Here is a 15,810-nt window from a genome sequence, read left to right on the forward strand (position 1 = left end):
TCCTTTGCATTTCAGTAAGGCAGGCCACAGGCGGACGGACCGCTGCTTGCCAGTTGCCTCAGCTCCTCGTCCACCATAGTCAGGCGGTTGGAGACGGCTATCTCTTCCACCCATCGCTGAGGCAAAAAGGCGAAATTATCAAAGGCCGAGCGGAAAAATGCAAGTGAAGATTAATAAAAGAAAACTTACCCCCGTGGACTCCTGCATACGGCTATTGGCCAAGTTCCGGAGGGGGATCATTGCAATGCGCGCCCGAGCGTCGGCCCACATCTCGGCCAGGGGCCCTTTCAAGGTGATGGTATGCTCGGGCGCGGTTGGCCGGTCGACTTCTGGAAGCAATTCTTCAGTCGGGAGATGAAGGGTGACCTGTACTGTGGGGCCGTGACCAGGGATCGTCCGACCGGGATCAGAAGCCGGCGCAGAAAACTGCGAATGGATAGTTGAGCTCTTGACTGAACGGAGAGCAGGGGGGAGAGTGTCGACCGGAGTGGCCTCAACCGGAGCAGTCAACTCGTCCCAGTCAGAAGGCGTCCGGTCGGACGAAATGGTCTCGGGCACAGGCGCCTTGCCTTTAGCAGTCACGGCGGCCCGGTCGGAGGGTTGGACCGCGGAGGTAGCCGAGCGCAGCGGAGTCTCCACCCGGCGCCTCTTTTGCAGCGGCTGTTCCTCCTCCCGCTGTTGTTGAGAGGCCGGAGCGGCCGATTCAGCCTGGGTGCCGCTCTCTCCTTCGTGAGAACCGACCGGCTGAATACCCAGCGCCTCCATTTCCTTTGCCGCAGCGGCCTCCAGTGCCGCTGCCTTTCTGTTCAATACGCCGGCCATCACTGAGTCCATGACGATGTCAACTGCATGAAAAGAAGAAGAAATCAGTTAGCAATTAAAGCAAGCGCCCAAGCAAAATTCTTACCGAAGCCGGTCGGAAGTGGGGTCCGTATAGGACTCAGCCCAAAAATGTACATCACTCCCTCGTGAAGAAGTTTGTTGATGTCAAGCCGCAGACCGGCTAGTATATTTGCGGCGTGAAGATAATCCGGTCGGGTCTTGAATTTCTTCAACTCGGGAGTAGGAGGTAGACTGACCTGCCATTGGGTCGGAAAGTTTGGCTGACTGGGCATGCGGAGGTAGAAATAATAGTCCTTCCAATGTTTATTGGAAGTGGGTAGTTTATTGAAGAAGACCAGACCGGGCCGAGCTTGGAACATAAAGGTGCCCGGCTCGGCTTGCTTAGGGTAATAGAAATAAAAGAAGACCTCCGGTCGGAGGGGAATGTTGTGAGTCTTGAACAAAACGACAACACCACAGAGGAGACGGAAGGTATTTGGTACTAAACTTCCGAGTGGCACGCCAAAATAATTACAGACGTCTACTATAAAAGGATGCACGGGGAACCGAGCCGTGATAATTATCGCGAAAGACACGAAGCCGCGCAGTGGTACGTATGTGGCGTGGCCAGGGACCGGCTAAGCGAACTTGAAATCCTCGGGATTTCAAAATTGTCGACCAAAATATCAAAATCCGTTGTTGAAACGGGACCGCGTGGTAGTATACCATGGACCTAGGGATTGTTCGTCGGGATGAGAAGAACGCCATGATCCGGACAGAAGAAATCCAAAAAGAAGTTTCAAAGACGAAGAAAAGGAGTTTCAAAGGCTGGAGCTAGGGAAGAAATGCGAATTAGATACCGAAAAGGTAGGAGGAAAGATCTAAAACCTTGCGGGGAGAGGGAGCGAGGAAAGCGCGGAGGCGTCGAGGCCAGAAACAAGATCCCGGGCTCCAAAGCGAGAGACAGAGGGCAGTAGAGTGCAGTGAAGGTGAGAAGGAAACGAAGAATTTATAGGGTGAGGGCAGGCGGCCTCACCGTTGGATCAGTCACGGAATCAAAGCGGGCATCTAGCCGTTTATTTAATTGCTTGATCACATCAAAATATCATGCCACCGCCTCCATACTCTGATGGCATTGCTCCACGTGGCAGTCAATCATTCGGAGCATTTAATGAAGATATGATCAACCTTGATGTCGAAGATTGGCGCAGAACGCGAGGAGATCCGGTGAAGGCCATCATTGATTCATTCAAGGATATCTCTGCGGCCGGAGAGTATTAGCATGGAGGAGCCGTTCGGCTAGACTCACAGATCCAGTCAGTCGGACTATTCGCCTCCTTCGACTAGACTTGAAGGAGGTAAGTGATCCGGTAGTAGAGCGAGCCCCCTTTTGCAAAGTCAACGCATGAGTAAGTCAGGGCAGCCCATCCGGGAGAGTGTTGTCCGAAGATGCGGCCGATGGAATCGAATACGGATGGGTCGGCGGCTTCGCACTTATGGTTGGAATGCACCCTGTCAAATCGGGTTCCGGCGCTCGATTGAAAAGGTCATGGACCGGGCTGACCTGGACCAAAGTCATAAAGCACCCCTGTTTATTAGTCTCCACAAAGCACAAGTAAACCACTATGGATGTCCGGCCGGATGTTAAGGGAGCTGTCCGCCCGGACGACAAGTTTGGAGCAAGGGAAAAGGATAGGGGACTTCTTTATCTGACAACCGGTAGGTTTCACGTGTGTGCCATGCTCCAAATCTTGTGACAGGGGATTCTGCTGTCCCATCGAGGGCATGCTTTGACTGTAGCGATATGGGTCAGGTAAGCTTTCTGACAGCCGCATACCTAAGAAAGGACAGAGGACACGTGTGCACCTCGGTACACGTGCCCAAACCCTTCACAGCTCTATATAAAGAACCTCAGACTTCGCTGGAGGTAAGATTTTCTACGCATTCTGAGACTTTGGGAGCCACCTTTTTCATCGTTGCTTACCTGACTTGAGCGTCGGAGGGTCGCCGCCGGGAACCCCCTTCCCGGCTCGACTTCTGTGCAGATTCGCCGGAGCTTCGTTCTACCAGTTGAAGAGCCACGTCAGTAGTCGAAGAGCGCTCCGTGCCCAGCGTTCATTGATTCAGCCTTCGGACAGGATCATTATAGTTGTTGTCCATCGAAAGTGATCAACGATCGTGAGTCTTGGAGTAGGAGTCGCCCTAGGCTCCAAACTAAGTAAATCTTGGAGTCTTCTGTGTGTTTGTCATTTTATCTATTACCGCTGCTACTTCTCGAGTGTTTTACGAATCCGAAACGAGTGAAAGCCACGAGCGCTATTCACCCCCCTCTAGCGCGTCTCGATCCAACATTTTTAACCGTTGTCTTTGAGGGTGATAGACAACAATAATGGTTTTAAACCGTTGTCTTTTAAATTATTATATTTTAATACCAATATATCATATTTCAATATAAATATATAATAAAGAATCATAATCACAAAAGAAAGAATATTCCTCACATCAATGTCATTCAGAATGTTACTTATACAAGAATTACAATCATAAAAGAAGAAACATGTCTCATGTTCAAATAAAATTTATCTCAATACAAATAAACAAATAAGTTCATTTACAACTAATGAACAATAGTCAAAAGACTAGAAATTTGTGATGGTGGTGCATGCCATGTAGGATTGCACTTAATTATTATCAACCCAAGTCTCATCACAATCTTCAACTTATAGGATTTCATTGAACTCTTTTTTCTCACTTGCTGATTCTTTTATACCAACCTTTTCCAATATTATTGATTATCAGTTCCATAATAAATCCAATCTTCCCCACACCAGCTCCATCAAAAAGTCCAATCTTTCCACCCCTTTGATAAGGCACCAGGAGATCAACAACCTATTGATATAAAAAGAAATACACTATTATATGTATGAAAAAACTTGTTCTGAAAGAATAATAAATACACATATGTTTTTACAACATGTTAAGTTTATACAGAAGTAGACCATAACCATGCTTTCTCTGATCCCTTTTCTGCATACTGATTATCGAATGTAGAATTTCAGATACTTGCAAACCATGCTTTCTCCATTTTATTGTAAAAAAAATATATAGTTACAGTCATAGCAAGCAACTAGAATAGCTAACAGTAGCAACAAAAGAAGGAATCAGAGAGGAAGTCATGTACCTTTTGTCTACGTAATATTAATGATCCATCACTGCTTTACACGCTAACATATCATATATATGTGCAAAAATTCAACACTCAAATAAGATCTCAAATCTTACGGGTGTGCAGTTTGCATGAAAACCACAAAGTAGTATACAAAACCAGTTTCAACATTATTTTATTTCTATAAAAAAAAGTAAGAACAAACTAATTCATTAAACCATCTAAACTGTTAATCACTTCGTGCAGTCTAGAATAAGACTTTTTAAATTGATAATCACTACTATCTAAATGTATATTCACTACAAACTTAACTGATAATCATCACAAAAATATTAGTCTTACAGTAACGTGTTTACCAACAAATGATATATATGGTTGAATATCTCAAAATCTTAAGATGTTGGAAATCACTTCCTGCATTTCAGAATAAGAATAATAATAAAAAAGATGTTATACCTGGATGTCATACTCACTGAAGTTTTAATAATCATGATGTTTCCTAGGAGAATATATGTTAGGACCAAATCATGAGTCATCAACCAGAATTAGACCTACAAACTAATTTTATGAGAAAAATTGGAACAGTTTAAGCATGTGTGTATCTAGTTGGGGTATCCATATAAGGCGACCAACTTTCACAACCATGATTAAATTAATAGTATCTCACAGTAAAAGATAACTTATGCATTGCAAAATAAATAAATAAAATGATATAACATAATCGTCACATAAAAAAAATCAAGAAATACCTAAATTCAATTAATTAAAGAAGAATTCCTAACATAGTAATTATACCATAGCCTTAGAAAGTAGCAGTTTAACTAAAGTTAATACCTCAATTTCATTTCTTTTAACATTTTCCAGTGAATCATCTCTATAACCTGAATGTCTTCATCAACAGATAAAAGGAGGAGATCTAATCCATAGTTGTGTCGACGATTCGACTGTGATATAACATATGCAAGAATAGTTGACTCTACATAGAAGAAATTTGTCATTTGTGTGAGAGGAAATTTGAAAAAAAAAAAATCCATCTTTGAACTAAGGTAATTCTAATTAACTAGAGAATGAAACTATTTACTCTTGGAACATGACAGTAAAAGTTTCCAGTAAACTCATGTAGAAGCATTGTGTTAATAGAGAAGCTTCACCTTGTATATACAAACACATTTTTTGTTAAAAGGGAAAAGAATAAATATGACTTGGCATTTGATACTTGTAAGAACTTGTCATTCACCTTTTCCTCAGAATAAATGGCAATCATTGCTCTTATATATATATATATATATATATATATATATATATATATATATATATATATATATATATAACACCCAACCAATCAAGCTAGAGAGTATTCTTCAACAATCTTGTGACATAATAGACTAGTACACAGTTTTTCTTAGGAAATAATAGCATGCTGTGATGTAACCACTAGTGATAGAAAGTAATGACTATGTTGATTTCTAAGACCTCAACAAGAAGGTCAAGATACTTATTAAATCCTAACATGGGTTATTAGCAACTAAATAGAAATGAAGACTCATTCATAAATGTAACTTACAGTTCTCTGGGGATCAATGTTTGCAATCCTGAGAGCATGCTCAATGGCTTCAATGGATGGTTTACATAATATTGATGTCTTTGATAGATCAACATTTGGATCAGGTTTCAATAAGTAGCCAATTATGTCGAAGATGTTGGCTGAATTATCTTCTCTAGATGAAGAGGATGGTGGGTTTAGTGTCTCAAAGCAAATAATAGTATCAAAACAATCTTCCAGATACAGCTTCTTAAGCACTTTAGCAGCATGAGCTTGATCACCATTAGTGAATATCTATTCATTCAAGTCAATTCATGAGTTTGTTAGTGAAGTGAAAAAAATACAAAGTTGAATCAGAGAGTTTCAACATCCATCCCCCAGAAACTCACAACTTTTCGAACTGGAAGGCTCAACAAGAGTTGACTTATAACAAGATCTGGCTTTGATGTTTCATATGGTAATCTTCCATGGGCAGAGCTATTAAACCATAGGAAATTAGTAAACTCTTTGCTTCACTAAAACCGTAGAATGAAACATGTGAAGCAAAGATAAAAAAACAATGATAGAGTCAAACCTATGGAAATCATCATAATTGAAGTTATAGCCAATGGCCTGAAAAACAAGTAGAAAGTTCTCATTACTGCAAGCGCACCTTTGTCGAACATGAATATAACAATTACCTTTAAACCAGCCATTATTGTTCTATAGTGCTTATACAGAACAGTACACAACTCTAGTAAATTACTTTCTTCAACCTCTAATTTTTCAAGCATATATTATGAAAAATGATAAAATATATGTCTCAATTCTTAGGAAAAAGTTGATATAGAAACAAAATAGAGACCATACCTAAAATATTTTTGCAGCACTCGGCGGTAATTCCGGAACTCAACGGATAGAGGGTGTCATCAAGATCTGGAAAAAAAAAATCAAAGGCAAGCAATAGTGAATTAAGAAAGGATTTGTATGCTATAACTTCAAACCTATCACCAGATAGCCAAATGTCAAAATGTACCGAACAAAAGGCAATCATATCCGATATTAGCTTTCGTGCACATCTCCTTTGATTCCATATCTATAGCTCACAACTTCATAATCATAAACCTAAGGTTAGGAAAAAGCAAAGCATGACGAATAAAGGTTTGATTTGGACCAATCTCTCCCAAAACATCAAGGTTTATTCGGGAGAGGAGACGAGGGCCTGGCTGGAAAATTCTTGTGAGGGGAAGACAAGGTCGTTCTCCTCGGATTCTAGGGGCTCATCGAGGATGACGACGTTAAGGTGTGAGATCTAACTAGCGCCTGAGGGGTGCAAGGACATGGATTCCACGTGCCGAAGGCGGTTGGAGAACACGACGCCCACCTTCGGAGACGTCGCCACCGCCACCGCCTCATCGGTCATCATCACACACCGATCACAACACCCTCCGGAAGAGGAAGAAGACCGGTGAGGAGGGAAGAGGTTTTGGCGAAGAGGGACCGAGCACAAGCAAGGAGAGGAGTCGCCATTGAGACCTGAGATGCCCTAAGCCATTCGCATCCTCTTCCAGGATGAAGAAGAGGAGACAGCAAAAGAAGTGCAGATTCAGTCCGCCTTCCTCTTTCAGGATGAAGAAGAGCTCGTCGAGGAAGTTGGGGAGATTCTGGTGGCAGCGAGGTGGCGGTAGAGGGGGGAATGCTTAGGGATCGAGAAGATATCAAGAAAGAAAAATGTGAAGTAGGTGAAGAGATCGTAGGTTGGATGGAAATTCTTAGGGATCGAAAAGGTAAAGGGGCAGAATGCAGCGGCAAAAAATTTCGGGGAGAGGGAAAGAAAAACTCGGCAGCAAAAAATAGCGAAGGGAAAAAACGGCGAGGGAAAAAATAATGGTATTTAGCAACACTTAATAGACAAGAGTTTTTAAAAACTGTTGTCATAACCCCCCAAAAAAAGTGCACATAGACAATGGTTTTCAAAAATCATTGTCGTAGCCTTTAAAAACTGTTGTCGTAACCCCAAAAAAGCATAAATAGACAGCAGTTTTTAAAAATCGTCGTCATAGGCAAAAAAAATTGCTAAAAGACAACGCTTTTTGTTAAAACCGTTGTTAAAAGGCAAAAAAATAATGATTTGGTATAAAATCATTATCGTTTGAGTGTTGTTGAATGAGGATTTTCTTGTAGTGCACCCAGGAAAAACTAATGTGGTTACCAATGCACTTAGCCGGAAGTTCTGAGGGACTTTAGCTTGCCACCGAGTTTTAGTCATAGACTTGATTCAGGATTTCTCCAAGTTGGGCCTTGAGGAACAGGGACAGACAGAGCAGGGTATTTTGGTTATCATGGTTGATCAGTCGTCGATCAGGACGAGGATCCGAGAGGCTAGGCCAGTGATCAGCGCTTACATTCCATTGGCAGCCAGATAGATTCCAGGCAGCAGACTGAGTTCACCCGAGATGACGAGGGCATTATTTATTTCAGAGGCAGATTATGCGTACCTCAATTTCACCCGTTCTTGGAGGAGCTATTTCAGGAAGCACATCACTCTCGATTTGTTATCCACCCAGGTGGAACACGCCTGTATCGAGATTTGAGGCGTTCTTATTGGTGGAAATGTCATGAAGAAAGATATCGCGGAGTTTGTAGCTAGATGTCTAGTCTATCAGCAGGTGAAGGCTGAGCACCAGAGACCTGCCGGTTTACTTCAGAGGATTCCTATTCTGGAGTGGAAATGGGAACACATCACTATGGATTTTGTAGTGGGATTGCCTAGGATCGAGGACATGACGTGATTTGGGTAATCGTTGACCGATTAATCAAATCCGCACACTTCTTAGCGATTCTGAAGATCGATTCTCTGATCGATTGAAAAAGCTATATTGTATGGAGATCATCATATTGTTTGGTGTTCCTTTGAGCATTATATCGGATAGGGAACCACGGTTCATGTCCTGATTTTGGCAGGGTTTGTAGCAGGCTTTGGGCACACAGCTCTGATTCAGTACTGTATTCCATCCGCAGATAGATGGACAGTCAAAATAGACCATCTAGACTTTAGAGGACTTATTGAGGTCTTGCGTTATGGATTTTGGAGGTAGCTGGGAGGATCACCTGCTATTAGTAGAGTTCGCCTACAACAACAACGATCATTCGGCTATCCAGATGGCACCGTTTGAAGAGTTGTATGGTAGACCTTGTCAGACACCCACCCTTTGGGAGGAGGTTGGGGAGGCTCAACTGCTAGGCAGGAGGCAGAGTTGGCCCGCACTATCAGACGGAGGATGTCCGAGGCACATGACCATCAGAAGAGTTATACTGATCGGAGACGGAGACCCCTGGAGTTCTCTACAGATGACCATGTATTCTTGAGAGTCTCACCCATGAAAGGGGTGAAGAGATTTGGCCTCCGAGGTAAACTAGCTCCATGATACATTGGGTTTTTCCAGATCTTGGAGAGGATTGGAGCGGTAGCTTACCGTCTGACGCTACCACCGTCTCTAGCAGGCGGTCACAATGTATTCCTTGTGTCTATGCTGAGGAGATATGTATTCAACCCAACATATGTTCTGTCAGATATATCAGTTCTCATTTAGCCTGACGTTGCCTACGAAGAGGTTCCGATACGGATTCTAGACCACAAAGAACGTCAGTTGCGGAACAAGACTATCTAGCTGGTTAAAGTTGGATGGTAGTATCATTCTGACAAGGAGGCTACTTGGGAGCTCGAGGACGAGCTCGATACCCCCATCTTTTTACTTGAGGTATGTGGGATAATTTTCGTTCAGCATTTATACTGTTTTGTTATTGCTAGTACTTGCTGATGGTAAATAACAAAAATTTAGGGATCAAATTTTTATTAGTAGGGGAGAATATAAAATACGGTACCCAAATAATAATTAAATAATAAGGTTATTTGTAAAATAATTTTATTGAAATTTTTCAAATTTTTAGGAATTTTCTGGGAATTTTTCGGAGCTCGTATGACATATTTAGAGGGGATGCATTTATAGGCTAGGGAAAAGCCTATTTGGAATACCCATAGATGGGAGTTGATTGAATTTGAATTAGGATTTAATTAAACTTAAACCTAAGTATATAAATATATTTTACCCTAAATGTTCGTCGATCCCCTCTTCCCAATTCTCTCCTCTTCCCCCCGAATTCCTCTCGTCCTCCAACTCGTCGTCGACGCCTTCTTCGTCTTTCCCAACCGGTGCCACCCTCCCGATGCCTCGCTTCCTCTTCTCCCACGAGTACAAAGCCTACAGCCTCTCTCCCTCCCGATCTCTCTCTCTCGCACAAGCGAAGCTACCCCATCTCCTTCGATCGTCGTTCGAGCCACTGCTGTCCAACCATCGAGGTCAGCTGCAGATTGGTAGCAGCACTGCTTTCGAGCCCTAATCAGCGATGTCGACCTTTCCTATCTGACCCTCTAGCTCGATGATGTTGCAAGGTCGTTCTGCTCCTGATTTCCAGCCATTGACACACCATCACCCGATGCCATGGATTGATGTTAGCTGGCCATCAACCACCAATCGCTTGAGCCGCCCCTCTTTCGAGCCTCTTCTCGTTGCGAAGTTCGATGCCGACCGCCTATCATTGTTCCCTAACTGATTCCTCCTCTTCCTCTCCTGATCTGTGCCCTTTTCATCGTCGATGACTTCTCTTTAGCCACAAGCTACTGCCGCCGATCATCCTTTTGCCTTTCTACCTCTAGGACCTATGCTGGATCTCAGCCTCTGGTTCGATGAGAAGATTCCGACTAGATTATATTGTTCCAACGACGTGACCAGAAGGTGAGGATTTATTGGGGGTAAGTGGGTAATCTAAAGGATATGGATTAAGAATTTATTATTGTGCTCAGTTGTGGATGTATTGATTTTGGTTCTAGGGTGCTTGATTTGGAGATCATCAGTTTTATCTAGCTCCGACCACAGTTTCCGGCAGCGGGTGCTCCATCGACAAATTAATGACGAAGTATATAGCTTGGGTGAGTTGGTTTGATACATGATAGTTATTTGGTAGTTGATTGATTTAGATGAATGCATGGTTAATGTTAGGGTCATTGAATTATTGTGGATGAATTAAGTGTGTACTGATCGTAGAAGATGACCATGATTAAATTGATTACTCATGAGTAGGATTGAAGTGAAGGAATTGTGGTTTAAGTTAAACCTAATTGGATTAATGAATTAGGTTAATTATTTTAATTAGGGTTTTCCCTAATTAGGTTGGGGATTTTATTTAGCTATTTGCTACATATGTATTAGCTAAATACATTATGTGATCGCAAGACTTTGATTCGAGGTGAGCGTCTCAACATGAGATTGATTTGACACGATCTACGTATAAAGGCGAGTACCCTTGACTTATCTCTTTTGATATTGTCATTCTGATATGCTTAGTAGGTTATAACTAGTAGCAATGGTTATGTTTATATCTGCTTGGAATGTCACTACTTGATACCCGTAGTTTGTCCATATTGTTATCTATTGTGCATTCATGCTTATGTCCTCTTGTTTCTTGTCATGTGTACTTATGTAGTGACATACAATGTATTACTGGATACAGGTCTAACTACTAGATATTACTTGACATGTATACCTAGGTTTATTACTTGACATGTGTACCTAGATTTATTTCTTGGCATGTGTACCTAGGATTATTATCTGGCATGTGTACCTAGATCATTGTTATGGACTCAATTTTCCTTTTGGTACACATTATGAGGAGGCTGGTATTTTCAGGAGTTACATGCTTTAGTGTCATGCACCATTTTGCATGATTGCATGCTGAGCGATTGTCGGCTCCATTGTTGTTGAGCGCATCGCCAGTTACATGATCTGCACACAACCACTCATAGGTTAGTGGTATATCAGGCAGGGTGTGTGCAATTTGCTCTGTCAGGGCTCCACTGGTCTGCTCATGGATAGCGATGACTGCAGCGTGGTAGCGGACATGGATCCCTCCTCTTAACTATGACACAGGGAGATGAGAGATTAACTCCCCCACTCTATTTGGGGTAGGAGAATAGGTGTACTCCAATATCATCCTGTCCACTGGGTCACTCAAGAGTAGTGATGACAGAGTGCACAGTTGTCATAGCCCTACCCACTCGGCCTCACCATCGCGTGTGATGTGGCTCACTGGCGTCAGGGGTGACCATGTCATTTGCATCATATGCATGGATTACATTTATTATTTGTCCTTGCGGCATTTTGGATGTTGCATTTTGGTGGTTGCATATGATTGACATACATACAGGAGACATGATGTATTTGGTTTGATGACCCTTATGTCAGGATAGGAGACCATGGTGAGTACAGTTCTTCTTCTGTTGTTCAGTTTTGCATTACCTGTTATTATTTAGGAGACTATACTCCATAATTATTACTGGTAGTTATATTTTACTATGCATGTTAGTTCGATACCCACTGAGTTGTTGAACTCACTACCCTATTATTTTTTCCCTATTATTTTCAGGTTAGCACATAAATATGTCGTGTCACTTGGAGTATCTTGTCTATCGATCCCACGTCACATCAGAAGATGGTTTACCTCGCTCTTGATTTCTTTTTATATATTTTTTATTGATTTAGCGTTGTATTGGTGTTTAGCCATGTGTCTATTTCATTATTTTTGGTGTTGTATTTGTGGTTAAGTCGTGCCGGCATGCATTGTGTTGTTTTGGTTTGTATGAGCTTCCCTTTTATTTTTTTCGTTGTATTCTTGATACAGCCGTGTGGGTTGTTATATATAACTACGTGGTTGTGGTTATTTTTATTCCAGCTGAGTGAGCTGAGTATATAACTGTGTGGTTGTATATATATATATTCCAACCGTGTGGGCTGATGTATTCTTGTGGATGTATTCATGTTTCAGATTCTCACCAGTACAAGGGAGATGCTGTCAAATTTTCCTCTGGCAGGGACTACTCTGGGGCATGACACCAACCAACTAAGATATTTATCGAGGAGTACCTCGATGCCAAATTAGTTCCTTTAGATGATAACGTCCTTGAGCATCACTTGAGCTTCCTTTGCCTTGAAATCAGCAACATGTAGGAACTTGAGGAGGATAGTGTCACTCTTGTCACTGCCGAGGATATGGACTCTGTTAGAAGTTGAATTAACTTGAATACATGAACTATAAATGTTTGATATACCTGAACCAAGTGAAACATGATTCATATATCTAGATACAATAAGTTCATGTATCTAATTAATGATATATGGTTTAAGAGTTTCTATTTAGTACTCATCTAATGTGAAGTTGCAAGATAAGTATTTTTTTAGTACAAGTCATTTTTTATAATACAAGTCCTCTTCTCTTCCTAGAAAGCTATTTGAGAGTCTACTACCTTCCAACAATGTGGTATCAGAGTCATTGACAACAAAATCTTTTTCTTTCCAATACCCCCAACTTACCAAACTCAATATGAGAATTGGTCACTTAAATTGAAGACTATTCTTGGATACCAAGGAGTGTGGGATATTGTTGAAAATGGTTTTAAAGAGCCCTTAGATGTGACAACTCTATCTCAAAACCAAAAGTATGTTTTGAAGAAAGAAAGAAAAAGAGATCAAGGTGTTTTTACCATCATCCATCAAAGTTTGGATGAAGACATGTTTGAGAAAATAGACACGACAACATCAAAGAAAGTGTGGGAGACATTTCGCAACTCTATTATGAGAGTAAGCAAGGTGAAGAAGGTGCGACTTCAAATTCTAAGGGTTGAGTTTGAATCACTCTTTATGAAGGAGAGTGAGCATATCTTCAACTATTTTTATAAGAGTTTTTGTTGTTATCAATCAAATGAAAAGACTTGAAGAAACCTTGTCTAACGTCCGGGTAATTGAAAAGGTACTATGCTCTCTAAATACAAAGTTTAATTATCACATTGTTGTTGCATTTGAAGAGTCCAAAGATCTAGAGATCATGACTGTTGATGAATTAAATGGATCATTATGGACTCATAAAGAAAGGATGAACTATGAAAAGCAAGAGTGATCATAATATGTGTTGGTTGCTACTCGGAAAACCTATAGGTTCCACTGTACAAAAATTTTGTACAAAGGTCTGAACCTTTTCCTAGCTACCATGTGTTCTTTTAAATTAAATTTTGGATCGCCTGCGGAACTTAACACGTTTGATCCAAAACTTAATCTATTTGTTCTTTTAGGTTTTGACTTGGATCTCCTGCGGAACTTAACACGTTCGACCCAAGTCTCCTTAAGTTATTAATTCCATTAAATATTAATTTCCATAAAAGGTTCCCAGTACTGACGTGGCGAGGCACATGGCCTTCTTGGATATGGGAGCAACCACCACCGACTAGACAAAACCTTTAATAGAAAGCTAATATTTAATTTCCTAAAATAACTTTAGGTTAACCAAAAGAACAATCAAATCACAAGGAAAAGAAAGAAACAAAAGAACACAACTTCGAAAAACATATTCGAAATTCTAGAACGTAAGCCTCTTGTATTTGGTATTATTTCCATAAATAACTAGCATGATGCGGAAAAGGAAAAACTACTAGTTATACCTTCTAGAAAGACCTCTTGATCTTCTACCGTATTCCTCTTCTAACCTCGATCTCTGTGTGGGCAACGATCTTCCGAGACGAGAAACCACCAATCACCTTCTTCTCCTCCTAGCTAGGTTCGGCCAACAAAGAGGAAGCTTCACCAAGGAAGAAAATCAAAACACTAACCAAGCTCCAAGAGATGCTAGCTTTTTCTCCTTCTTCTTCTTCTCCGAGTAGTATCCGGCCACCACAAGAGCTCCAAGGGAGAGGGAGAGGTTCGACCACCACAAGAAGAAGAGAGGGAAGGGTGTTGGCCGGCCACACCAAAGAATAAGAGAGGAAGAGAAATAATAAGGGTTATCCCATGAAGACACCCTCACCCCTTCTTTTATATTCCTTGGCCTAGGCAAATTAGGAAATTTAATTACAATAAAATTTCCTCAATTTCCTTGACATGATTTAATTTAGAAAAATAAAATAAATTTTCCAAATCAAACTTCAATGGTCGGCCACATCATTGGAGAACAAATTGGACAAGTTTTAATCAACAATTAAAACTTCCTAATTTGTTTCTGGAAATTTTTAAAAAATAAAATTTCTCTTTAAAATCTCTTCATGGTTGATAAAAGGAAATTTCTATAATTTTAATTTTATCAATATGTGAATAATTTTTAAAGAAAAATAAAACATCTCTCCAATCTACAAATAAGGAAAGAGATCTAATCTCTTTCTTTAATCTTTTATACATCTTTTACAAGAGAGATATTTTAATTTTAATTCTCTTTAAATTATATCTTCCACATAATAATAAAAATTAAAATTAAAATCCCTTTTTAATTTAATTTGACCGGCCCCCACTAGCTTGGGTTCAAGCTAGGGCTGGCCACCCAATAATATACCTAGGCCGACCCTAGCTTGTTCCCAAGCTAGCTTGGCCGGCCCCTATTGGGTGGGTATAGAAGGTGGGTATAGGTGGGTATAGAACTCTATAAATAAGAGGCTACGATAGGGACCGAGAGGAGGAATTGGTTTTGGTCTCCCGATAAAATTAATCATCCCGTGTTCGCCCCGAACACACAACTTAATTTTATCAATGATAATTCATTCCACTAGAGAACTATCATTGAACTACCGCACCAATCCCAAATTACATTTTTGGGCTCCTTCTTATTATGAGTGTGTTAGTCTCCCTGTGTTTAAGATATCGAATGTCCACTAATTAAGTGAGTTACTAACAACTCATTTAATTAATGTCTAAGTCCAAGAGTAGTACCACTCAACCTTATCGTCATGTCGGACTAAGTCCACCTGCAGGGTTTAACATGACAATCCTTATGAGCTCCTCTTGGGGACATTATCAACCTAGTATCTCTAGGACACAGTTTCCTTCTATAATCAACAACACACACTATAAGTGATATCATTTCCCAATTTATCGGGCTTATTGATTCATCGAACTAAATCTCACCCATTGATAAATTAAAGAAATAAATATCAAATATATGTGCTTGTTATTATATTAGGATTAAGAGCACACTTCCATAATAACCGAGGTCTTTGTTCCTTTATAAAGTCAGTATAAAAGAAACGACCTCAAATGGTCCTACTCAATACACTCCGAGTGTACTAGTGTAATTATATAGTCAAGATAAACTAATACCTAATTACACTACGACCTTCTAATGGTTTGTTCCTTTCCATTCTGGTCGTGAGCTACTGTTTATAATTTATAAGGTACTGATAACATCATCTTCTGTATGTGACACCACA

At 40.7% G+C, this 15,810-nt stretch overlaps 1 protein-coding gene across 1 annotated transcript; it reads right to left on the minus strand.

The window, feature by feature from the left end:
- Positions 1–406: 406 nt before the first annotated feature.
- On the minus strand, positions 407–6,604 carry LOC122048460. Its single transcript, XM_042610024.1, has 9 exons — positions 6,547–6,604; positions 6,381–6,446; positions 6,212–6,309; positions 6,106–6,143; positions 5,921–6,008; positions 5,553–5,825; positions 3,597–3,711; positions 753–845; positions 407–426 (listed from the first exon to the last, which is right to left on the minus strand). Exons 1-9 carry the CDS (start codon positions 6,602–6,604, stop codon positions 407–409), a joined length of 849 nt encoding a protein of 282 aa, XP_042465958.1.
- Between the last annotated feature and the right edge of the window lie 9,206 nt (positions 6,605–15,810).

Source organism: Zingiber officinale, chromosome 2B, assembly GCF_018446385.1.
Source record: "Zingiber officinale cultivar Zhangliang chromosome 2B, Zo_v1.1, whole genome shotgun sequence".
Lineage (NCBI taxonomy): Eukaryota > Viridiplantae > Streptophyta > Magnoliopsida > Zingiberales > Zingiberaceae > Zingiber > Zingiber officinale.